This window comes from Miscanthus floridulus, chromosome 3 (assembly GCF_019320115.1).
Source record: "Miscanthus floridulus cultivar M001 chromosome 3, ASM1932011v1, whole genome shotgun sequence".
NCBI lineage: Eukaryota > Viridiplantae > Streptophyta > Magnoliopsida > Poales > Poaceae > Miscanthus > Miscanthus floridulus.
Window position 1 is genome coordinate 14,557,924 of NC_089582.1, and position 26,614 is coordinate 14,584,537.

The following is a 26,614-nucleotide window of genomic DNA, read 5'->3' on the forward strand; positions in this document are numbered from 1 at the left end:
CTCCGATCCTACGTACGTACGTGCCGTCGTTTCAATTCCTCCAATCCCAACCCACCGACGACTTGCATGGCGTCTTCGTTGCCGGAGGAGCTCGTCCAAGAGATCCTCGTGCGCCTCCCCGCGGACGAGCCAGTGCACCTGGTCCGCGCCAGCCTCGTCTGCAAGGCCTGGCGCCGCGTCCTCTCCGACCAGGACTGCTTCGTGCGCCGCTGCCGCCGATTCCATGGAGCGCCGCCCCTGCTCGGCTACATCCAGAACCGCTACTCCGACGCCTCATCCATGCAATTGGTCCCCGTGACGACCTCCGTCGCCTCCATCGTTCGCATGCCGACGGTCGAAAACAGCAGCTGGGTCGCCCTAGACTGCCGCCACGGCCGCGTGCTGATCCACTTCAGGGACGCGTCAAAGAGGAGACTCGTCGTCTGGGACCCCATCACCGGCAGCCAACAGCACCTGAGATTGCCCTCTGATAGATACCCGTCCTACTCGTCCTACAACTACACAGGGGCGGTGCTGTGTGCTAAGGACGGCTGCGACCACCTCGACTGCCACGATGGTCCGTTTCGTGTGGTCTTTGTAGAGACCAACCTTCTCAGCCCTATATTCGCATGTGCGACCAGTTACTCATCACTGACCGGTGCGTGGAGCGCTCCCGCTCCCACCCCCAATCATATCACTCACAGCTACAACTACTACCGCTTCAGAGCCGGTCGCAAACCCAGTCTTCTTATTGGAGATGTCATATACTTCCCCTTTGAATATAACACAAACATCATCAAGTATGACCTGTGTACACAATGGCTTTCCGAGATCAACATACCACGAGGTATGTCTAGGGCAGTTCTCATGAAGACAGAGAATGGAGGGCTTGGACTTGCCACCCTGTCTGACGACAATTGCATCCATATGTGGTCACGACAAGATGTTACTAATGACATTGATGGGTGGGTGAAACACAAGGTTATGAAGCTTGGGACATTGCTCCCAAGTCGTGTACCATACAAGTCATATCAAGTGGTTGGCTTCGCCGAGGGCACAAATACTATTTTGGTTAACATATCTACTGAAATCTTCACAGTTGACCTTAAGTCAAAGAAAGTGAGAAAGGTTAGCGAAAGAGAGGGCGACCGATTCGACCTCATCTTTCCTTACACGAGCTTCTACACTCCCAAGGTATAGTAGCTTTGTGGCTTTCTTTATTATATTCCTGTCTTAGAAATGTTATAGTTATGTCCAAAAGTTCATTTACTTCTATCAAGTAGTCATAAACCGGAGCCATTGGATGTGAATAATACAATATGGTGTTCAGATATGCAGCAAATTACTGTCACCTATCCGTAACCCTTAAAGCCTTTGCATACAACATGATTTAGATATATATTTTTGAGCCATGACTTGTAAATGATCTTTTAGGAATGTAAGGTCGTCAATCGGAATTTCACATATCTATTTTAGTGGTATACTATCAATATATCTATAGAAACTTAGACAAATATTAGTTTGTATTAACTTTTAGGCCATGTGATGAAGAAGTACCAAGCCATATAATCATTTAGCGGTAAATATATCAAATATTTGCAAATATCAAACTAATGGATTGTATCTTTTCAGATCTTGCAAATGCAAACTGTCACTACCATGAAGATGCAATGATTCATCCATGAACATGATCCTGCTACTATTTGATGGTTGAGTATTTTTTTTAGAAAGGATGGTAAAAGCTTTGCCACGATTTCTATTAGACGAAGAAAGAAAAATAAAGGCAAGTGCCCGCCTAGTTTTTTAAATGGAAACTGAGCGCAAAAAACCATACAACCGAGGAGAGTGCACCACTCATCCTATACAACTTTGATACAACAACTGGACAAACATCTACTCACACCACTACTTGCTCTAAAATGGTCGAATCGACCCAACTAACAACTCAACTAGCAACTAACAAGGGTTGAAGAAAACACGATGACCTGCCGTGGCGACTCCAGACAGCACAGCTGGAGACACCACCATGGCCAGACGGCAAGGAGAGACCGCGGAACTGGAACGCCTAACAATGCCTCCAAGAAGGAAACGACGCTAAAAGCGCCGACAATGTAGCCCGCCAAGGGAAGGTTTTCACCTACAACATCCAGGACGGCAGGAGAAGAGGCAGGAAAGGACGCCTCCAAGCAGGAATCGGCGTCCACAGATGTCGTCGTCCAAGCTTTCGCCCCGACCTCGAGCAACCTCCACACCGTCGCCGCTCGAGAACGAACCCTACCAAGGAGGCATGTTGCGGTGAAGGATCGGCAGCAGCCCCGCCCGGCCACCGCCCCTAGAGACGCCGGCCAAGAGAAGCGCCGGGAGAAGCCCGTCGGAGACTCCGCCCCCGCCAGAATCGACAAAGCCGGCCAGTAGCACACAAAACCGACCACCTCCGCCACGGAAGCCAACCCGAGGAAGGGAGAAGGCAGATGACGGAGAGAAGAGGGCCGGGATCAGAAGAAGCCCCAGTCACCCAGCCCACCACCGTCCCAATCCCTGCTGAGCCAACCTCCGCGGTGATCCAAGCCGCCACTGAGAGCTACAAGAAGGCACGACCGTCGCCCTGAGGAAGGACGATGGGCAGCCGCAGCCACCAACCAGCCAAAAGCAGAGCCGAACGAAGCACGCCGAAGAGGATGTCCACCACCAGAACCGGCCGAAGCCAGCCAACAGCAAGCCGAACGGGCAGCGGCAAGGGAGAGGGGAGATGACGGGGAAGAGAAGGGGGCCAGGGAAGTGGAGGTAGAAGCCCCAGCCGCCTAGCCCGCCAACACCTGCCCCCCAGCTGCACCCAGCCACCCTCCACGTGGCCCCGACAGCCAGACTTTCAGATCCAGCCACAGGACCATGGATCCAGTCGCCAGCCACCCAGGGCTGCCACCCCCGCGTGGATCTGGCCGCCGGACCAACTGCAGCTCAAGGTCTCGCCCCGGCCACCGCCGCCGAGTTCGCAGACAAGTTCAGTCTAGAGCCGGCCACCACCCAGGCAGCCAACAAAGGCCAGCCCGAGGAACCACGGATCCAAGCCACAAGACCCCAGATCCATGGGACCCTGGCCGGAGAAGCCATCGCGGCAGCGCGGAAGCCAAGCACCCATGGGAAGAGGAAGACGGGGAGGGAAAGGGATGGAGCAAGCAGCTTGTGCGGGCAGCACCCCACCGCCACCTTCACTGCGGCCGCACAGCCACCGGCGACGTGCTCAGGTGGTGGCGAGGACGCACGAGGAAGGCATGGAGTGCTGCGGCGGCGGCGCGAGGCTTCGCCCGAGTCGCCCCATGAGGAACGACGCGGGGGTCCGAAAAGGAATACCCTGCGGCTACTTGACAGTTGAGTATAGAAAGTAGGTTCTCATGGACATTACACTACAAGAGACGCGTCCTTTGCCGAGTGCAATTGCACTCGGCAAAGAAGGCTTTGCACTCGGCAAAGCCTTTGCCGAGTGCTGCACTCGGCAAATAGCTGTTGGCATATCCCTTCCCGGCAAAGGCTTCTTTGCCGAGTGCCGCATCTCGGGCACTCGGCAAAGGATTTACCGAGTGCCACAACGTCTCTCGGCAAAGAAAAGCCGTCGTGACTGCCAGGTCACGGTGACGACCCCTTTGCCGAGTGCCACGAGTCGGCACTTGGCAAAGAAATGTGTTTTTTATTCTTTTTAAAAACTTCTTTGCCGAGTGCCTGAATCTGGCGCTCGACAAATCTTGTTTTCTTTTTTTTTTTGCATTTTCTTTGCCGAGTGCCTTGACCATGGCACTCGGCAAAGCTGGGAAACTAGGTGTCCCAGATTCCCAGCTTTGCCGAGTGTCATGGTCATGACACTCGGCAAAGAAGTGAAAAAATTCAATTTTTTTGGTTTTTAGTCTTCCATCGTTGCAAACAAGATATACATCATATATATATATATAACACAACTATATATCACACAAATATATATATAATACAAATGTATATCACAATCCACCACAAACACAAACATAGCATACAAGTATCACAATCTCGACTCCCAAGTCCAAAGTCCAAACACACAAGCATAGTTCACAAGTGCATTATATCACAACGGCTGCCATTTGAAGCTCATGGCGACGGTCCGAGTTGGGATGGCCCAAAGTGCGATCCCGGTGACCCTCCGAGGTGGTTCGACGCCGCCCCCGATTGATGCTGCACAAAATAGAAGAGATTGCACGTGAGCGACAAGAGAAGAGATAAATATGCAAGATAAATATCCGCCACTACCACCACCACCACCACATCACCCGCCATCACCAACACTTCACCACCACCACATCACCACCATGACCACCACCACAACCACACCACCACCACCACCACCATGACCACCACACCACCACCACCACCACCACTAGGTTTGTCTAGGTTTCACTAGGTTTCTCTAAGTTTCAGCATAGAAAGTAAAACTTCATACTTATACTCACTGGGGTAGAATCAGGACGTTGTGGAGGTGGATCTGGAGCAAGCAGCGTCGTGGGATCGCCCAACCTTGTTGCTGGCCAATTTGCTGCATGAACTTGATCATCTCGGCCATCTGCCGCCGATCTTGCTCCCACTGGGCCTCCAAAGTCTGTAGCCTCTGCGGCTCAGCCTCCCACTCGGCCTGCAGTTCCTACACCTGGGCCTGTAGCATTTGACCCCAATGTTTCAATAATGCATAGGTAAGGTATGTAAAATTCAAAGAACGACGAATGAAATAGGAATGCTTACCTGGAGTGCCGACACCGTGGTCGGCCGTTGGCGTATGGGCACGCTTGAGCTCGTGCTCGCTGCTCGGAGCTGGTGGAGAGGAGGAGTAGAGGCCGTGTCGAGGACGTCGTCGCCAATCCAGAACCGTCCATGCTTCTTGCCTTGCCCCACCCTCATCACGAGCTCAGGATCAAGGCGCTCCTCGGTTCTCGGATCGTAGCCCGTCCCATGGACTGACCTTGCCGCCTCCGTGTACGAAGAGAGGTGGGTATGGACGCTGGAGTTGGTGTACGCCTCAAGCGGGGCATCTGGGTCATACTCGATGTCGGCCGTCGCCTTGCCCATGTGAGCCAGAGCATATGCCTTGAGTTGACCAACTGGGTGGCCACCGTGTGCATCCGACTACGAGAAAGACAACAACATGTGGTTAGAAATGATGCGGAATTGAGCGTGGCTAGATTAGAGCAATGGCGGAGACTTACATATGCATTTGCATATTTGCTGAGGCTGCGGCTGCCCTAATGGTGAGGTACACCTGGCATCTACAAACGCTTGTCGTGGGCCTCCTCGTGCTTCTTCTGCCAGTCCCCGTCCAACCAGGTGTCCACAATATATTCCCAGCAATCGGGGTGGGTGGCGCACCAGCTTGGAATCACCTACAGGACATCAAGTAGACGACATATCAGAAGATCAAATTAGGCATACTTAATCTCAAAAGAAATGAATATTCATGTTTTGTATTTACCTGTATGTACTACTCCCTTGTCAGCGTCATTCGTCTTGCCTCCTCTTTGTTGACACGCCTGAGTAGGAACTTGGCGTTGTAGTCTATGTGGGCTGGATGTGGGACTCGTAGTGCAAGTCCGTGACACGCTTTTTACAGGAAGCGTAAGCCACCTGATACGCACTTTCCTCCTGTCCCTCCTGGATTCTGAAGAAGTCCTGCATAAAGACACGAGGTATCCATTATTTTATTTCAAGAATGTCCAATGAATGCGAGGAATTGAGGAATGTAGTGCAAGAAAGACTTGCCCACAACTCCCTAATCACCCGATCTACCTTGTTTTCTGCAGCGGATGCCATTATGATCTGGAGCATCTTGCACGAGGGCATAGTGGTCGAACGTCCAGGCCGGCTCCCAATCCTGATCTCCTTTCCTAACCAGGCCAGGAAAGTGTTCCTTGCACAGAAGTCCTAGGATGCCATTCACATTGCGTGCCGGGGCCGCTTGGTCCACAAGCACCCAGTTCCTACACAAGTGGTCCACAATAGTTATTAGTTGTTATTATGATTTTTCAACATATCAAATGAAGAACATATGAAGTTACTTACTTATCACCCTCGGGTGCATTTAGTGGGTGCCTCTCAACAGGTATTGGTCGCTTCGGGAGCTTTGCGGGACCTCGCTGGTAGGGCTTCGACGTACCAGAGGAAGTGGAACCCCCTACCGTCACCGCCTCCTCGTCCTCCGTCGCTGGAACCGCCTCCTCATCCTCCGTCCATGGACCCCCGTCCCCGTCCACCGTGTGCTGAAGGTCATCATCGTGCACAGAGTCGCGTGAGGAGCTGCGCCCGTGGTCAGTCAACGGCTCCCGCCTTGGCCTGCCTCTCGGCTCCTCGGCCTCTCTGGCGCCTCTGCCATGTCCCTCCGGTTGGCGTAAACCGAGGGGCAGCTCCTCCTAGTGGGCCCCATCACCTGCAATTCAAAAGAGTAAACCAGTAAGTACAGATAAACGAGACGTACTTAGTAAGAGATGCAAAATAAAGAAAATGTAATTACAAAATAACATAGTATTACATGTATTTCTAATATTCTTCATGATCGGGATTATCTGGACGATAGGTATCGTCATCACTATCAAGATTGTCCAAATCCTCAATAGCCTCATCCTCATCGTTGTCATTGCCTAGTCATAGTCCGTCATGCATTTCCAAGTCCTTTGGATCATGCACCTCATTTGCAGCATCCTCGTCAACAACCCATTCCTCGTCTACTTCCATTTCGATCTCTCCAGTTAAGTCTATCTCAAGCATCCCTGGTAGCCCCGATTCTTGTTGATAGAACTCTCCGTCATGCGTGTTTGGGTTCAAGTTGTAATCATCAGGGTTTGGGCGAGGTAATCTACCGTGTGGTGATACCTTATGCACAATATACCAACCCTGAAGACGTGGGTCGATTTTGCAAGCATATGGACAATAATAAACTTGTGTGGCTTGTTGAGCCACAATATAGACATCTTCTCCTGGATAGAAGGAATCCTGTCGAGTTTCGACTATCCCAAGCTGATGAGACTTTCTCGATACTGCAGGATCAAACCACTGGCATTTGAATATGACAGGATTAAGTGCTTTGGAACCACGGTAGTCGAGCTCGTATATTTCATCAACTATCCCATAATACTCCTCCTGATCAGTTCCGGGCGTAAATACTCTGGTATTCGTTGTCCTTGGATTGGGACGACTCTGCTCGTATCTTGTTGTGTGGAAGCGATATCCATTCACGTCGTAAGCGTTAAATGACAAGACCTTATAGTCAAAGCCATTGGCCACCTATTGTAATTCAGCACTTATAGACACATCCCTTTGGCACTGCAAGTTCAAGCAGGAGAGAAATGAAATCAGGCAACTTGGAACATCAAACTTAGTAAGAGCTAAGTTGGCCGGTACCTTTTTTTGGAACCATGTAATGAAATCAGGCGAACTATGTTGAAGAAGGGTCTCTCGTTCATGGTCAGAAGGTGGCCTTGAATGATGCCAGGATTCATCAAAAAATTCCCTGCACTAACAAGGAACAATGTTGTTGGATGTACAAAAGTTACGGAGTATGTAACAAGTTCGTTGAGAACTTACCCCAGATACGTTTCCACTTCATCAAGGTTGGTCAACACGTAGAGCATGATCTTGCGCCACTCTTCATAGCTCAAGGTCTTTGTGGTCGCTCCACTTGCTCTCCCACGTGGCCCTTTGAAAAGGCTAAGGGTCGATTCATTTTCGTCCTCGTTGTACCGAGCGGGTGGATTATGCACGCTAGGAAGGTTCTCATCACAGTATGTTGTTGTGAAGTTTGACACCTCCTCATGAATGAATGCCTTAGCAATGGAAGCCTCAATCCTGCCTTTGTTTCCACATTTCTTGCGAATAATCTTTAGACATCTCTCGATTGGATAGCACCAACGGTTCTTCACGGGCCCCCCCATTCATGCCTCAGACGGGAGGTGCAAAATCAAATGCTGCATCGACAAGAAAAAGCCAGGTGGAAAGATCTTCTCCAACTTACAGAGCAACAGAGGTGCCACTTTTTCCAACTCCTCAACCACTTTCACAGATACCTCCTTGGCACAAAGCTGGCGGAAGAAAAAGCTCAACTCTGCCAGCACCTTCCAGACATTCTCAGGGACGTAGCCTCGAACCATCGATGGAAGAAGCCGCTCAATCCATATGTGGTAGTCATGACTCTTCATCCCTAAGACTCGGGCAGTCTCTGGGTTCGCTCCCCTCCTCAAATTCGCTGCATACCCATCCGGGAACTTTAACGTCTGCATCCATTGTATCACTTCCGTAATGTGCTTCTTTTCTAAGACGTAATCGGCCTTAGGCCTTTTCCATGGCTTGCCGTCTCTTGGAGGCAGTATCTCTAGCTTTGGTCTATCGCATAGCGTTGCCAGGTCCACTCTGGCCTTAGGGTTGTCCTTTGTCTTGTCAGGAATGTCCATGAGTGTTGCCCAAAGTGCTTCGGCGACATTCTTCTCAGTGTGCATTACATCTATATTATGTGGAAGGAGAAGGTCATCAAAATAGGGAAGCCTCTCCAAGCCCGACTTATGAGTCCACATATGTTCGACACCATATCCCACAAAGCAATCTTTCTTTGGATTGACCACGAGAGCATCTATCTGAGCATGAACCTGGGCACCAGTCATCTTCTGAGGTTCAGGGTCGGTCACCTTGACACCTTTTGTGAAGTTCTTGGTGTCTTGTTTGAATGCATGGTTAAGAGGGAGGAACTGTCGATGCTTGTCGAACGACAAAAACTTGCCACCCTTCTTCAACCAAATGAACTCTAGAGTTGTCTTGCATACCGGGCATGGGAACTTCCCGTGGACACACCAGGCGCTGAATATCCCATACGCCAGGAAGTCATGCATGGAGTACTGGTACCAAACATACATTTTGATGTTTTTCTTTGTAGCTCGGTCATAAGTCCATACCCCTTCGTTCCAAGCACTGATCAATTCATCATAAACGGGCTCCATGTACACACCCATTTTGTTTCCCGGGTGTCCAGGAATTATCAACGTCAAGAATATGTTTTGCCGTTGAAGGAGGACCCCGGGGGGGAGATTGAGGGGGATAGCGAACACAGGCCAACAAGTGTATGGGGCCGACATCATTCCATAAGGATTGAACCCATCCGTTGCCAACGCAACACGTACATTATGGGCCTCAAGATCTTTGTCATGATGCTTGCGATTAAAGCTTTTCCATGCTTCACCATCAGCTGGATGTACCATCTTGTCAGGATTGTATCGAATGCCATTCTTGTGCCATGTCATCTGTTTCGCGGACTCCTCGGTCATGAATAGCCATTGGAGCCTCGATATGATTGGAAGGTGCCGTAGGACTTTCATGGGGATCTCAAGCTGCTCCTTCTGGCCATCACCTTTGCCTACCTCCACATACCTAGAGGATTTACACTTTGGACAGTACTTTGCATCCTTGTGATCTTTCCTAAATAGGGCGCACCCCTTCGGACAACAATGTATCTGCTCATACGACATCTTAAGTGCACGAAGGAGTCTCTATGACTCGTAGAAGCTGCTCGGCAGAATATGACCCTCCGGAAGCAGCCCACCAATAACTGCCAACATACCTTCAAAGCAGGCTCGACTCATGTTGTACTGGGACTTCAACCCCATTAGGCATACAATGGCATCCAGTTGAGAAACCGTTGCCTTCTCGTGTAGGAGCTTCTGTGCCAAAGACAACATTTGGTAGAACGCCTTTCCGGTTGGCTCTGGCTCCTCCTCCTCATCCTCCTTCTCCTCCTCCTCCTCCGTAGGTCTTTCAACAAACGTTGCTTCGTGAAAGTCACCTAACCATCCTGCTACCCCGCCATCAGCATCAAACGCCTCCAAGCGTGGTCTCACTACCTCCTCTCTAGTACGATGGGCTTCACCATGGAACACCCACCGGGTATAGTTTGGCGTAAATCCATACTTGCAAAGATGTTCCCCCATGATCTTCCTTATTTTTCTTTTCCTATTTCCGCATTCGCTATAGGGATAGAATGTGTCTCTCGCTCCATTAGCTGCCTTGCCAAATGCTTGGTTCAAGAAACCCTCGGTCTTGTCCATCCAATCAAGGGTGATTTGAGCCTGACTTGGGCGGCCCGTGTACATCCACTCACAGTTATCCATCCTCTAGCATATACATGAGCGAGTAATATAACCACCAATTGCATCTGAACCGCGTGCCTACTGTCTAATGGGTGAGGATAGGTCCTAATCCCACCCGCGGATGCGTAGATGATGTTAGTTTACATGCTCTACTCCAATCCGAGATAGAATTTCGGCAGCACCTCCCCGCTGTTCTCCCGATACACGTCCTGGAAGGAAGAGTGTGTATCCGGAGAACAACAGGGAGGTGGTGCCGAAACTCTATCTCGAATCGAAGCAGAACATGAAAACTACCCCATCTACGCATCCGCGGGCTATCCAAAAAAGTGGACAATCTGAAACAGATACGGTCTTAGATATGCGAAGATCCGCAAACCTCCAAGCATATCTGTTTCGAATGGGAGACGCCTAACTGGGTTACACCGATCTATGACAACCATAAGGAAGAGAGGTTATTTATACCTAGAGTGGCGGTGGAGTCAGGCTTGCGGGGCAGTGGCGAGGCGACGCTGTGCAGGCAGTACCGCAGCGCCGACGAAGACGATCGGGGTCGCCTACGTACTCTGGGTCCCCTCCGACGGGTCCTGCTCTACAAAAGAAGAATTATAATACTATAAGTTAAAAATTTCGGCAGAACCTCCCCTGTACGGGGAGGTTTCCAAAACCTGCAAGAAAAAAGCCGGCACGATGGCCGACAGCATATATACGGCATGAAGGCCCACACATCCACGTACGGCACGAAGGCCCACACATCCACGTATGGCACGAAGGCCCACACATCCACATACGGCACGAAGGCCGTCAATGACATACAAGGCATGAAGGCCGACAACCGGGGGGCTTTATACCTGGGTGGCGGTGGAGTCGGGCGACGCGGTGCTGGGGTCACCTTCGTCTCCAGCGAGGGGCGGGGACGACGGCGGGGACGGACGGCGAGGGGCGTGGCCGGCGGCCGAGGCTCCTCCTCCCTTCTCCTTCTTCCTTCTCCCTTCTCCTTCTCCTCCCTTCTCATTCTTCCTTCTCCCTTCTCTCCTCCACCTCCCTTCTCTCCTCTACTGCCCTGCTCCTCCTCTCCTCCAATCCAGCGGTTCAGGGGGCAGGGCACCAGTCCGGCGGCGTGGACGGTCGCGGCGGAGTGGGGCCGGGGCGGGGACGGCTGCGCGCGGTGGAGCGGTGGGGCGGCGGTGGGGCGGGGCCAGCTGCGGCGCGCGGCTGGGAGAGTGGGAGCGGGCCGGCCGGCCCGCTAGGGTTAAGTGTGGCGGCTCTTTGCCGAGTGCCGAGATGCGGGCACTCGGCAAATAAATTCAGGGTTACTTTTAATCCAAAAGAATAAAAAAAAATCTGAGCTGTCTTTGCCGAGTGCTGCAAGCCTGGCACTCGGCAAAGAGGTTCCTTTGCCGAGTGCCAGTTCCGACACTCGGCAAAGTATTTTTTTTATTTTTTTTCAAATTTTTTCTATGGCATTTATACAGTACCTTGAAGCACATGTTCCAATTTGAAACTTTTCTATGACTTTTTGGTATATTTTTTAAATTTTTTATGTTTACTTGAATTTTTCTCGAAAAAGTAAATTTGAACTGCAGATGCATGAAATGTTGGAATTTAGCGATTCAAAAAATGGTATTCATGTTTTTGAGTGTATTTTGAGGCCGTGTGCAGGGACATTCATGAAATTTCGAACATCTGTTTCACGAAACATGACCACCAACTTGTTAGAAAAGTGTTTTTTAATTATATAAAATGTAAACGAAGTCCGAAAATCATGAAACTTGTCGAGGTGTCGTGTCATCGCATGTAGAGGCTGTGGTAAAAAATTTAGAAGTTTCCGAGCAAGTTGTAACGTACAATGCCTAAAACCCAGACATCTCCACACATGTTGCAAACGTATGTTTTCAAGTATTTCATAAGAATATTTCAAGTGTTTCATCTGGATGTTGCAAAAGTAAATCTGGACGTTGCAAATGCACGTATGTCGCAAGAGTATGTTTCAGATGTTTCGAGTGTTTCATACTTATGTTGCACGTGTTTAAACTGGATATTGCATTTGTTTTGCAATGCCTACACACATATGTTTTAAGTGTTTTCAGGTGTTTGCAAGTGTTTCAGACGTATGTTGTCATTGTTTTAACTGATTCAGACGTATGTTGCAAGTGTTTCATTTGAATGTTGCATAAGTAGATTTGGTGTTGCACATGTTACAACGGATCCACCTGCTGCAGCGGTCGTGCATGCGTGTGGGAAGCGGAGGGGGCTGGAGGCAGGGGCATGAGCGGTCCCAGACGCGTGAAACGAAAGCTGCTAGGACGCCGTGTATGCGGTGGGTGTGGGAAGCAGAAGAGGATGGAGGCAGGGGCGCACGGCCCTGCGCGCATGTGGGCACAGGAAGCAGAGGGGGCGCGGGCCGCCGGACAGGAGGCACGGAGGTTCCCGCATGCGCGCGGACACGCGTGAAATGGAGCAGCAGGTGCCGGCGTCCCGAGCGTCTGGGCACTAGCCACGTCCATTATGAAAACAAATACTAGTAGACTACTAGGGGGAGATCTCCTTGGCGTCCAGTGTGCCTCATTCGGGCATCTCTTGTCTATAAACGTCGTTGTAAATGGTTCCACCAAACTTGTGAACTTGTGATCCAAGGGATAAGCAACCCTGCATGTGCACAAAAACTGAAGCTAAGTATTTTTTCTGTTCAAGTTTACGTAAATTAACTCTGGATATATATACGTTGATAACAAAGTTATTCTCCAAAGTGCATTCAGCCTTTCAATACATCACAATAGCCATTTGAGTCGGATGGATCGTCTTGGACCATTCTGATCAAGAAATCATCATCACAGGGTCCGCGTCCGGTTCGGATCCAAATCCGTGTATTAGGCCCCGATCGTGTCGCCGTCCGTCTCTACCACACGCTCGATCGATTGCTTAGTCCCTGGAACTGGAGGATCGATCGTATCGCATCTGGAGTACGTACTTGTTGCTCAGATTTTTGTGCCATATAAATTGATATATATAGCGACTCCGATCCTACGTACGTACGTGCCGTCATTTCAATTCCTCCAATCCCAACCCACCGACGACTTGCATGGCGTCTTCGTTGCCGGAGGAGCTCGTCCAAGAGATCCTCGTGCGCCTCCCCGCGGACGAGCCAGTGCACCTGGTCCGCGCCAGCCTCGTCTGCAAGGCCTGGCGCCGCGTCCTCTCCGACCGGGACTGCTTCGTGCGCCGCTGCCGCGGATTCCATGGAGCGCCGCCCCTGCTCGGCTACATCCAGAACCGCTACTCCGACGCCTCATCCATGCAATTGGTCCCCGTGACGACCTCCGTCGCCTCCATCGTTCGCATGCCGACGGTCGAAAACAGCAGCTGGGTCGCCCTTGACTGCCGCCACGGCCGCGTGCTGATCCACTTCAGGGACGCGTCAAAGAGGAGACTCGTCGTCTGGGACCCCATCACCGGCAGCCAACAGCACCTGAGATTGCCCTCTGATAGATACCCGTCCTACTCGTCCTACAACTACACAGAGGCGGTGCTGTGTGCCAAGGACGGCTGCCACCACCTCGACTGCCACGATGGTCCGTTTCGTGTGGTCTTTGTAGAGACCAACCTTCTCAGCCCTATATTCGCATGTGTGCGACCAGTTACTCATCACTGACCGGTGCGTGGAGCGCTCCCACTCCCACCCCCAATCATATAACTCACAGCTCCAACTACTACCGCTTCAGAGCCGGTCGCAAACCCAGTCTTCTTATTGGAGATGTCATATACTTCCCCTTTGAATATAACACAAACATCATCAAGTATGACCTGTGTACACAATGGCTTTCCGAGATCAACATACCACGAGGTATGTCTAGGGCAGTTCTCATGAAGACAGAGGATGGAGGGCTGGGACTTGCCACCGTGTCTGACGACAATTGCATCCATATGTGGTCACGACAAGATGTTACTAATGACATTGATGGGTGGGTGAAACACAAGGTTATGAAGCTTGGGACATTGCTCCCAAGTCGTGTACCATACAAGTCATATCAAGTGGTTGGCTTCGCCGAGGGCACAAATACTATTTTGGTTAACATATCTACTGAAATCTTCACAGTTGACCTTAAGTCAAAGAAAGTGAGAAAGGTAAGCGAAAGAGAGGGCGACCGATTCGACCTCATCTTACCTTACACGAGCTTCTACACTCCCAAGGTATAGTAGCTTTGTGGCTTTCTTTATTATATACCTGTCTTAGAAATGTTATAGTTATGTCCAAAAGTTCATTTACTTCTGTCAAGTAGTCATAAACCGGAGCCATTGGATGTGAATAATACAACATGGTGTTCAGATATGCAGCAAATTACTGTCACCTATCCGTAACCCTTAAAGCCTTTGCATACAACATGATTTAGATATATATTTTTGAGCCATGACTTGTAAATGATCTTTTAGGAATGTAAGGTTAATCGGAATTTCACATATCTATTTTAGTGATATACTATCAATATATCTATAGAAACTTAAACATATATTAGTTTGTATTAACTTTTAGGCCATGTGATGCAGAAGTACCAAGCCATATAATCATTTAGCGGTAAATATATCAAATATTTGCAAATATCAAACTAATGGATTGTATCTTTTCAGATCTTGCAAATGCAAACTGTCACTACCATGAAGATGCAATGATTCATCCATGAACATGATCCTGCTACTGTTTGACAGTTGAGTATAGAAAGTAGATTCTCATGGACATTAAGTATGTTTAATTCTAAGTTGTGCAGTTGAAGGAAAGAAAGAGTTCGTCATATTTTTTCTTTTTACATTCAGCTGTGCAATTGTCGTGACCAATAGTTTATCTCGTCGCGCTATCTCCTCTTTCTTGCTCCTTGGGGATTTGATCTATAAGGTCGACAGGAAACCCCATTGTCAGTCATACAACTTTTTTTTACAGCTTGGCAGCTAGCTAGTGGTATCATAGTCATGATGTTGATTAACTAGGAAAAAAACAGAAGAAACATTTTCTAGTTTCTACATGATGCACTCATCATACGGGCTGAAGTATGACTGCATACTACAGAGCTTTGCAAATACATGGAAGAGAAAACATTTTCTTAACCTGAAACACTAATTTTTTATGGAAGTACACATGTCAATTTACTACTACTACGCTAAGTCTCATTATTGATCATATGTCTGCTGTAGACATTGCTGGATATATATAACAAGCCTTAGTTTCTGCAGCAGGCGATGCCGTTTAATAATTCCTCTAAAATGGCTATGTTTTTCGTTTCCTTTTGTGAGTTTTTCAGTTTTCTGAGACATGAACATGTCTGCCAAGACCCCAAGCCTCTAGTATATGATTAGGGCATGATTGGTTCATTGATCAGAGGAGTCTGGCTTGCTCGCTCCTACGGCCCAGCTGAGCTAGGCCCGGCTTACTGTATCCAACGTACTCAACATTAGTTGATTATATGAGTATATACTAGATGAGCACATTGGTTGTTTGGTTTGCTGCTTATTGGCTCCTATCTGCGCTCGCTCGCTCTCTCTCACGGGCTATGCTTTTCGTTTCCTTTTGTGAGTTTTTCAGTTTTCAGTTAGACATGAACATGTCTTCCCAGGCCCCAAGCCTCAATCTAGTATATGATTAGGGCATGGTTGGTTCAGTGATCAGAGGAGTCTGGCTTGCTCGCTCCTACGGCCAGGCTGAGCTAGTCATTTCGGTGCTTGTGTTGCTGCATGCATGCTTAATTAGCCGTTGCATCGTATCCTCCATTTTGATATATAATACATACAGTAATCTAAAGGCATTATTCAACTACAGTACTTCCTCGAGAATTGTGCAGTGCAGGTTCTTGAGCTGGTTCCCTCCCCTGTCTGTGTGCATGCTGCATGCATATGGCCTCAAGAGTCAAGACTGGATTGCTTAGAGGCGCCGTTCGTCAGTTGCTTTCTTAAAAAGGCATGCATCAGTGCCTTAGTCAGCACTCAGCAGCCAAGTCAATGCCGGAAGTTCTGCACAACTATGTTATCAAGTCAAATCTACTCCTGCACTGCACAGGTTTACACTAGGCTGTTGTGGTCTTTGTGCAAGTTTAGGGACCCCTGTAAATTCCACTCTTTCATTTAGTTAGGAGAAGGTTTGGACGGATGATTAATGATCCATTTACGTGATAAAAAGTACTCCTTCGAGGTTGGTAAAAGTAGTCGGTTTAGACAGCGATACGGTATCCAAAGCATAACTTTAACTTCTTATTTTTATAAAACTATTTATTAAAAAGTGATATGTGTCTATTTTTATGAAAGTTTTTTTCAAGACAAATCTATATTCATGTGGTTTTCACATTTTCAAACTCAGCAACTTAAAAGTTATTCATGATTTATATTCCCAATGCTTGACTCAAGCCTTGTCCAAAACGACTTCCTTTGGCAACCTGGAGGTAGTATAAGTAACTATTTTTCAAAACAACTGTGTAATGACAAATTGACATCGACTATGTGACACATTGTTTACATGGAGAATAATTATTGTCCAAAGGTTTGCCAGTTTCATCAGAGCCGTGTAATAAAATTCAATTTGGTACTACTTCATTATATTGGATACCTCATCCTCGAATTCAGGTCGGTCCATCACCTTAAATCTCCCACGTTCGTTGCAATCACCGACGTGACGAGGACTCCAGCTCCAGCTTCTACTGCTCTTCCGGTACACGCAGCCGCGTATCGGATCCTTTAAATACCGCGGCACGGTCGTCGGCAAGCACGAACGGTACAGAGCTGATCGACGGAGATGACGACGAGTGGCGGCGCTGCACGCATGGTACCAAAGCCGGTGGCCGATCCGGAGGCGGAGCCGTGGCCATGGCCGGTGAGGGAGAAGAAGCTGTGTCACCGTGCTTTCCTCGCCGGCAGCCTGATGACGCTGCTGCTCCTCGCGTGCTTCTTCCTCGGGCGGGAGAGCGCGTCGTCAGCGATCGACCTCGCCAAGCTCACAGCCATGAACAATGGAACTGCAGGTACATACGGTCAGCTCGTGCATGTCCATGTCATTCCCGGGCTTTGCATGCTATAGCACTGTAGCATATCCGCAAAACTAACCTCAGTCGCCACCACTACTGGAAAACCGAGATTTGCCTAGTGTTTAATGGTTTGCCTAGTGCCAATCGTCGGACACTAGGCAAAGAGCTTGTTTGCCGAGTGTTAGACCCCGGAGCACTCGGTAAAACAAAGGCACTAGGCAAAATAACGATTTGCCGAGTGTCGACACTAGGCAAAAAAATCCACTCGGTAAATGACCATTTTGCCTAGTGTCAATACTAGGCATACCATCACACTCGGCAAAGGCTGCCGGAGGGCAACCGCCGTTACCATTTTGCCGAGTGTCTTCCGTTAACACTCGGCAAAATTATAACTTTGCCTAGTGTCTCCAGACGACACTAGGCAAACCGGCCAGTTTGCCTAGTGTCTTACAGAGACACTAGGCAAAATATTTTTTCTTTTTTTGATTTTAGCTTCCAATTTTTTTCTGTAGCTTTCCTACTATACCTTGACCAACATGTTGAAAGTTGGCACAATTTAATGAAATTTTGCTATATTTCTTTAGTTTATTTAATTTCTTTGAATTTTTTCGACAAATGCAAATTTGAACTGCAAGTGTGACGAATAATGGCAATTCATGAATGCAAAAATGATATTCATGTTAGTAAGTGTTAGTTGAGGCCGTATCCAGAAACAGACAAAATTTCACACATCTTCACGTCGAGACATGACCACGAACTTGCGAGCAAATAGTTTTTAAATTCTATTAAATGAAAACGGAGTCTGAAATTCATGAAACTTGTCGACAAGTCAAGATATCGCATGCGGGTGCCATGATAAAAATTTAAAAAGATTTCGAGCACATCGTCACGTATGATGTTAACTTCAATTCGTAGTAAGCAAATTCAATTGGTAGAGCAAACTTGAAGAAGCCACAAATATGCTTAACTCCAGTATGCGATGCTGGATTTTTGGATTTTTCTTTCCTTATTTGTTTAGCATTTCAGGACGTATATTATATGCTTAACTCCTGCAAATTTAGCTATTCTCATTCTATGCCATTGCCTGTCCAAAGCTCCATGGCATCTTGTTAATAAAAAAAGGAACCTGGAATTTGCATGTGTAGCACCTGATCAATTCTTTGGTCATTGTAGCTCTGGTTCAGCAGTAATACTTGTCTTTGTCAAGTCATTCCAGGTAGTGGATGCAATATGCTTGATACAAACTACTTATGTTTCTTGACGCAAAAAGCAATAGGTTGATTTTATTTGGGGCTGCTCATAGTTAGTCTGACATTATTTTTGCCTCTACATCAGGTGAACCTGGTAGTAGTTGCGATGGTTCAGATTATACATAATTACACCTATATTATTTACAGGCTGCAGGTATTATTTACAGCCTACAAATTATTGGTCTACAACACATAAATTTAAGATAGGAACTGTAATCTGGAGACTACAACAGAGAAAAATTAAGAATACACATTCCATGCAAACTTCTGTACAAAAGAAGGAACTCTGTGTTACTTGCTTGCTGCCAGTAGTTTGGATACGTGTATATACAAATTCGATAATGGTAACTGAAGATGTGTTGCTCTTCTGCAGGATTGGCAGCAAGATATCGTGATTCAGTACGAGCAATTACTGTGTTATGATCTAGACCATAAGGAGGACCTCGTCGCCTACCTCGTTCCCGATGCAAGCCCAAGGAAAACTGGAGGTCAGAAGATTCCATATGCTCCTTTTTTTTAAAAAAAAATTGGTTCCTCTCCTATTAGTACCCGTAGTGGAATGTTTGATGTGGAAGCGTAATTCTTTTGGTTGTTTGATACATGTGATTCGTTTTTATAGCCAACAACGCCTATCTAGTTCTAAAATTGAAGTTACTTTCAAGTGCTCGTGTGAGTGGCTAACATTTGAGATGGATTAGCGCTTTGTAATGATGAGCTGTGAGCAGGCTCAGTGTGTATGTACTAGATGATTTCATTAGTATGTTCACTTGGTCACCATTTTATCTTCTTAGAGTGTTCAAGTTATTTGAGCATCGATATTATTTCTTTAACCTTGTAAACTTAATAACTTATAATGGTTGAACTTGTATTTTTTCTGGACTAGTTAATTTGAGCTAAGATAAAGCTTTTGCCATTATTTCTTATGTTACCAATCGTTTTTTGGTTAAAGTTGTAGGTGCTGATATATTTTCTACAATTTCAGTTAAAGTTAGTGAAGTTTTCCTTAGAGATGGAGCAAGAGTATTATCTTTTGGGTGGACCTGCTAGTTATTTAAAAGATGGACTTGTTTCAGCTTGTGGTCTACTGTTCTGTAGTCCAAGAACATACTCTATGATTTTCCATTGTCAACTGAACTGACTTGGTTGCTCATTCAGAACAAACACTTATTCTTAATGGTTGTATGTTGCTCATTTGACTGCAATTAATATTGTACTTATGAAAGGATTAATGCACTGTCTTGATTCACAGCTAGACACAAGGCTAACCCATTTGTCTAGTAATGTCACTAGGAAGTAGGAACCTGTGATCTGTACATAAAACTTTGCTTCATGTACTAGACAGGCATTATCACAATTTGCCAGTGCCGGTTGGTTGTTCTATACTGCAACATCATTGATCTATTAATTGATGATAGTTTATCGAACTAGAAGAACTATAACTGGCTTCTCTGTTTTTTACTTATGATATCTGACCAATTAGCATATTGGCTTCTCTTTTTTTCATGTCAGCACATATTGGCTTCTCTTTTTTTTTAATATAATGTGCCATTATATTAAAGTAAGATACCAATTTGCCTGTGCTTTCTGTTCACCGAGCAGTTAGTTTGGGTGGTTAGACCAAGGCTCTTTGTAAGCTTATTATGTCTTGTGCATATCTCCTATCTACGGCCATGGAAGAACAAGGCATCAGAGTTTTAGCTAGAATGGACATGCCTTGTGCAAATTAGCTAGAATGGACATGCCTGGTGTGTTAGCTGTTACTCTGCATTGTTTGAACGAGTTGTTTCGGACTCCTAAAACTAGTGCCTGGTGTGTTAGCTAGAATGGACTTGCATTCGTGGACATATCCATATAGCTGTTTTCAGTATATGCTTATTATGAAGACTAATTTGGCCATATATCTTCTAGTTTCTTTCTTGCTTTTTTCTCATATAGCTGTTTTCTCTGCATTTATGCAGGTCACAGCTCTGTATAGAACGAACTGATTTCTTAGTAAGACGGGAGCTATCAGCGAGGCAGATTTCTCTGTATAGATCTTGCCTGTTCCTATTCGCATTTGTTAATGTCAACGAACTCCAGGTAATTTCTGTTTTATTCGTTGCTTATTGATTTTTACATACCTTTGCCTTACTTTAACATTGGGGGTCAAATGTTGTAGGCCCAACTGCTAGAAGAAAGGAGGCTTCGCGAGGAGATGGAAGCGAGGGCGGTGGAAGAGCGGGAGGCCCAACGACAGAGGATAGAGGAGCTGGTGGGGTTCGTGTCCACTCTTGGCGCCGCTATGGGGCGGACCATGCCAGCTAGCCTAGTCTTGCCACTTCCTCAAGCAGCTACTCCTGTGAGTACCAATATATTACTTATTATGTTCCAACCTGACATAGGGCACACAAGAAAAAATATGCAATCTCAAACATACAATATGGTGTTGGTGGTGACGGCGGTTGTTGTTGTGGTGTGGTGGTGGCAGTTGTGGTGTTCGGGTGGTGGTGGTGTTGGTGGCGGTGTATTGATATGTATGTTCTTGACGGTCATCGTGCCGTTTGTTTTCTTGCAGGGTTTGGAAACCTCTCCGTGCAGGGGAGGTTCTGCCGAAATTTTTTATTGACGGTATCCTTTTCATTTTTTTTAGCATCAATCGGGCGTGGCATCGAATCAAATTGGAGGGTCGCCGGCTTCACAGATTGGAGCGTCGCCGGCACCACAGCTTGAGCCGAATCAAGTGGAAGGGTCACCGGCACCACAGCTTGAGCCGAATCAAGTGGAAGGGTCGCCTGGAGCATCAAACCACGGGCCTCTTCACCCTTGACAATCGTCGTGATCAGCTTGTTGTGAACTTTGTTAAGAAATTTGGTTGTGCACTTATGAACTTGTGAACTTGTGGCACATTTGGACTTTTGGTATGAACATGTGATATATGTGAACATGTGGTTCTTATTTATGATTCATGTGATATATTTGTGGTGTTTGAATATGATTTATATTTGTGTCGCAAATGGAATAATCAAAAAAAAAATTCAGCTTCTGGTTACTTTGCCTAGTGTCAGGGGTCTGACACTAGGCAAAGGGGCCACACGTGGCACACCTGGGAACAGGCTTTGCCTAGTGTCAGGAAACTGACACTAGGCAAAGTAGGCAGTTTGCCTAGTGTCGGAGGCCTGACACTAGGCAAAGCTTGGCATATTTGCCTAGTGTAGGCGGCCTGACACTAGGCAAAGCTTGACATATTTGTCTAGTGTCGGACGCCTGGCACTAGGCAAACCTTGCATACTTTGCCGAGTGTCAGACCTCCGACACTAGGCAAAACGTCCGTTACGATTTCCACCGTCAGTGGAATACTTTTGCCGAGTGGTGTCCTTGACACTAGGCAAACACTTTGCCGAGTGTCCGAGGTTTGACACTCGGCAAAGTGCTCTTTGCCTAGTCCGCCTCTGCCGACCCTTGTTTGCCTAGTGTGACACTAGGCAAACTGTTTGCCTAGTGTTTTTGGGCCTTTGCCTAGTGCCTGAGGCACTAGGCAAATCGCGTGATTCCAGTAGTGCACCTGCCTCCAGGGCTTACGACGAACGCTCCTCATAGTCGCACGAGCTTCTCGGCGGGCTTCTCCCGGCGGGCATGGACCATGGGCATGTCGGAGCCGGTACGAGTCGTGGCAATACTACAAGCACTTCCCGTACGCGGCGTCGCCGTACCTCCAGGGCAAGCTGCGTGCCTACGAGGCTCAGCACCGGCGTGCGCCCCCGGCACGCCCCTCTATGCAAAGTCCGTGGAGCAGCTCCGGTCCGGCCGCAGCACCGAGCGCATGGAGTGCACCTACGTCGTGTGGCTCCCGTTCGACGGTCTCGGCAACCGCATTCTATCCATGCTGAGCGGCTTCCTCTACGCCCTGCTCACCGATCGCGTCCTCCTGGCCACCTTGCCCCCGGACTCGGCTGACCTCTTCTGCGAGCCGTTCCTGGGCGCGACGTGGTGGCTCCCTGTGGAGGACTTCCCCGTCGCCAACCTGTTCGGGGTCGGGCAGGACATGGAGCAGTCGTACACGAGGCTGGTTGGTGGCAAGGTGGTCGGCACAGCCACGAACGCGACGGCGGCCATGACTCCGTCGTACGTGTACCTGAGCCTAGGGTATCGACTCAGGGATAGGATCTTCTTCTGCAGCGAGCACCAGCGCGTGCTTCGCAAGGTCAACTGGCTGCTGCTGTACAGCGACCTCTACTTCGCGTCGTCGCTGTATGAGGTAGCCGAGTTCCAGGACGAGCTTGGGCGACTGTTCCCGGAGAAGGAGAGCGTGCACCACCTCCTGTCCTGGTACCTGCTCCACCCGGCCAACCCCGTGTGGAGCTTGGTCATCAGGTACTACCGCTCGTACCTATCTCCGGCGACACGGAGGATCGGCGTGCAGATCAGGATGTACGGCCACTCCTCAATCCCGGCCGATGACATGTACAACTAGATCCTCAATTGCTCCAGGCAGGAGCACATATTACCGGAAACCACCAACGACGATGACAAGGCTGTGACGCCGACCGCGGTGACTGGCGGCGATGGCAATGGCTCCAACAGCTCCACGGCCATCTTCATCGCGTCGCTGTACTCCGACTACTACAAGAGGCTGAGGTCGAGGTACTCCACACAGCACGTGGCGAAGGACGGCGGCGCGACAAGGGTAAGCGTGTTCCAGCGGACACATGAGGAGCGGCAGGCGACTGAGAACCTGGCGCACAACCAGAAGGCGCTCGTGGAGATATACTTGCTCAGCTTCTCCGAGGAGCTGGTCACATCCGGCCTGTCCACGTTTGGGTACGTCAGCAGTGGCCTCGCCGGCATCCGGCCAGCGATCCTGCTCACCGCGTTCAACCACAAGGTTCCTGAGACGCCGTGCCAGCGGGCAGTGTCCATGGAGCCCTGCAACCTCACGCCGCCCCGGGGCCTCAAGTGCCGGGACAAGCCCACTAACGAGGAGGACCTGGAACACCATATCAAGGTCTGCGAGGATTTCAAGGATGGGGAAGTTTTTTGACTAGGCGGCGTGGCGTTGTTACTTTTCCATATGCATTTTCCTTCTGTAATGACCGTGACGCCTAAGAGGGGGTAAATTAAGCAACGTAAAAATCTATTTCTTACTATACCTCTAATTCTCACCTTAGCAAAACCTATGCAAATAAATAAACTATCTAAATATGTAACTTTGATTTTACTATTGTGTTGCTATCTCTACTGTAAAAGAGTTATGAAATATATGTTCCAATCCTATCAACTAGACTATCAACCATGCTAAGAAAGGTAAAGCACAAAACCAAGATTGCAATATAAATGCGATAACTAAAGATGAGGTAGAGACGCAAACTCCCGTCGACGACTCCAGTAATTTTACCAAGGTATCAAGAAACGTGCAAGCTTCCCCTAGTGCTCACTGGAGCCTCCGTAAGGGCCAAGCTCCCGGTCAGGTAACTCCGTGGATAGCCTTGGGCCTTTTCCACAAGCAAGTGGGTCTCCAATGTGCTTTCCGGCAAGCCTCTTCCGTAATGCTCCCTGCCGTCTTTACTATCAAGCTTTCGGCCAAAACGCCACATGCCTTGTTCCCTTCGTACATGGTGGCTCTAGGGCTTTTGACGACGAAAGCTCCACATTGCCGATGAGCTCCTCGGCAGTCTTCTCCCAGTGGGCATGGATCGGCGGTCGTGCCGGAGCCGGTATGAGTCATGGCGGTAACATAAGCACTTCCCGTATGCAACGTCGTTGTACCTCGGAGACAAGCTGCGCACCTACGAGGCCCGGGATAGGTGGTGCGCCCCCAGAACGCCGCTCTATGCCAAGTCCATGGAGCAGCTCTGGTCCGGCCGCAACCACTACATCATGGAGTGCACCTATGTCGTGTGGCTCCCCTTCGACAGCCTCAGCAACCACATGCAATCCATGGTGAGCGCCTTCTTCTACCCGCTGCTGACGGGCCGCATCTTACTCGTCGCCCTGCCCCCAGACTCGACCGACCTCTACTGCGAGCTATTCTCGGGCACGATGTGGCGCCTCCTGATGGAAGACGACTTCCCCATCGCTAACCTGGTCCTGCAGGGACAGCGCATCGAGGGGTCACACACGAGTCTGCTCAAGGCTAAGGTGGTCGGCCTGGCCACAAACACGACGGCGGTCGTGCCGCCGTACGTGTACCAAAGCTTAGGGTTTTAGCTCAAGGACCCGCTCTTCTTCTACGGTGAGCACCAGCTCGTGCTCGGCAATGTCAACTAATTGCTGCTGTACAGCGACCTCTACTTCATGCCGTCGCTGTACCTGGTGGCCGACTGCTGACACCTATGGTGGCACACAGACAAAATCCGCAAGCGCATGGGTATCGAAGTAGTTTTCACCTAGAGTATTATCGAATATCGTATCCATGGGGATGTCGACGCCGAAAATTAGGCGCCGGGAACATAGTGATCAACGCCGGCGAGAGGCCCAGCGCGGAGGAGATCCCGAGCTTCTCTCCAGGCTTTGGAAGGGCACCACCGGACCAGACGGTCGTGACCTCGGGGGGCATGCTAGTCAATTTGACCTGTAATTGACAAGGGAGCAAGATTGATCAGTAATTTAAGGTGGAACATGTTGGTCGTTTGTCCAGATAGTTCCAAATGTACGGCCAAGTGGCCAGCGAGACAAGGCTATCGACGGGAGAGTCGATATCCAGCTTGTTCATGATGTATGATAAATAAAATGAGCACAGCGACAATCATCAGTTAGTCAATTATATAGATCTAACCTGCCGATCATCATGAAAGCATACAAAAAATGTAAAAAGAAAGGCGTGAAAGTATATGATTTGATTGAGAAACAAACTAGCTCTTAACCAAGACAAGAACAAGTAAAGAGCATGTAAACAACCAATATATATTCTCAAAAGACAGGCTACCGGCTAAATAGCATATTCAAGTGAAAAAGGGTCATAGCATGCAACCACTCAACCATTAAATGTGTATAAACCAGTACGCCTATCAGATTCAATCTACAATCTTTATCAGTGGGGGTCAGACTTAACCGATACAACTATAATAAGAATAACAGATTAAACCTTCAAAGCATATGGATCTATAAACGCTTAACGAGATCGCGGGAACACGCTATGATCGTGAGAGCTCAGGCGATCGGCTAAATAGCCGATGCAGACATAGCATTCAGCCAAAGACTATGCTTGGCCATAAGCAAGGCTTACCACCTGACGATTTCCAATCTATGATGCTAGCAGTGGGGTCAGACCAGGGAAAGGATTTCCTTCCCCATGTTCGACAGGATGAAGTTGAGGACCTGCTGGTCCTTTGCCACCCAAGTATCGTAGTCGGGGTTGGGCTTGGGCGGCGCATCCTTGTTGTCCCCCTTGGTGGGAGCAAGGAAATTCGGGAGGTGGAACCACCGTGGGCTTGATGAAGCTGAAGAGCTGCGCCCCCTTGATGGTTGAGAGGACTTGCGCACTCCACGCTTGGTAGTTGACAGGATGAAGCTGAAGGAGGGAACAACAGACACAGCGGAAGATGACGCCATGATCTAACTGCGCTAGGAAATGGGCTCTGAATACCATGTGAAGGGAAGTGAATGAGTTGCCCTCCCCGAGTCTCGGTTTCATGTTAAATAGGCCCAATCTTGTACAACAAACTTGGTTACAACAAACTCCAACAAACTCAGATATCTATCCTATCTCTCCAAGACTTAATCTACAAGCTAGACTTGGATCACGTGCTGGATATAAAACTACCTAGCCGCAGGTATACACAAATATCTCTAACACCTAGAACCACACAAAACAGAGCAAGTTCACTACTAATAAACATCTCATTATCGTCGGTTCAAAAGTGCCCATCACCGTAGGCGAGTGTGCGTGTGGGTGTGGTTGTGCGTGTGTGTGCACGCGTGTGTGCGTGTATATCTGTGAGTGCATGCGTGTGTATGTGTATGTGACATGCGCAGAAGCTCACAAACGGAACAACATGATAGCCTTGCAGGTTCAAACCCTTTCCTACCTCCCTAACAATGCTTGACTTAAGATCAATAGTAATCAGCTGACCACCAGTCCGTCATGGAAGGCTGCTCATATCACAAGGCACGAGAATAACACTTATGCCATTCCAGCTTCAAGATTATCTCAAATTCTAAGCTATCCGCGACACATATATAATGTTTTACATTTCACCGTTAGGTAACAATATTATATTTTCCTTCCTAAATTAATTTGCATCTTGTCTCATCAGCTATGTTGTGTCGCCCGCTGTTA

At 48.4% G+C, this 26,614-nt stretch overlaps 1 protein-coding gene, 1 long non-coding RNA gene and 2 pseudogenes across 3 annotated transcripts; all 4 read left to right on the plus strand.

Moving 5' to 3' along the window:
- The first annotated feature begins 66 nt into the window (after positions 1–66).
- LOC136543223 (uncharacterized) lies at positions 67–3,352 on the plus strand. The gene is made up of 2 exons (XM_066535731.1): positions 67–1,173; positions 2,879–3,352. Exons 1-2 carry the CDS (start codon positions 67–69, stop codon positions 3,350–3,352), a joined length of 1,581 nt encoding a protein of 526 aa, XP_066391828.1.
- Positions 3,353–13,191: 9,839 nt separating this feature from the next.
- On the plus strand, positions 13,192–14,306 carry LOC136543224 (uncharacterized; annotated as a pseudogene).
- A 2,575-nt stretch (positions 14,307–16,881) lies between these two features.
- Positions 16,882–23,377, plus strand: LOC136543225 (probable fucosyltransferase 8; annotated as a pseudogene).
- LOC136545049 (uncharacterized) lies at positions 20,424–21,296 on the plus strand. 2 transcript variants are annotated; one of them, XR_010780903.1, is made up of 3 exons: positions 20,424–20,439; positions 20,519–20,698; positions 20,990–21,296. It is a non-coding gene; the product is annotated as an uncharacterized lncRNA (long non-coding RNA). The 2 variants fall into 2 exon arrangements; XR_010780902.1 differs by lacking the exon at positions 20,424–20,439 and having other exon boundaries at positions 20,457–20,698.
- Positions 23,378–26,614: the final 3,237 nt, after the last annotated feature.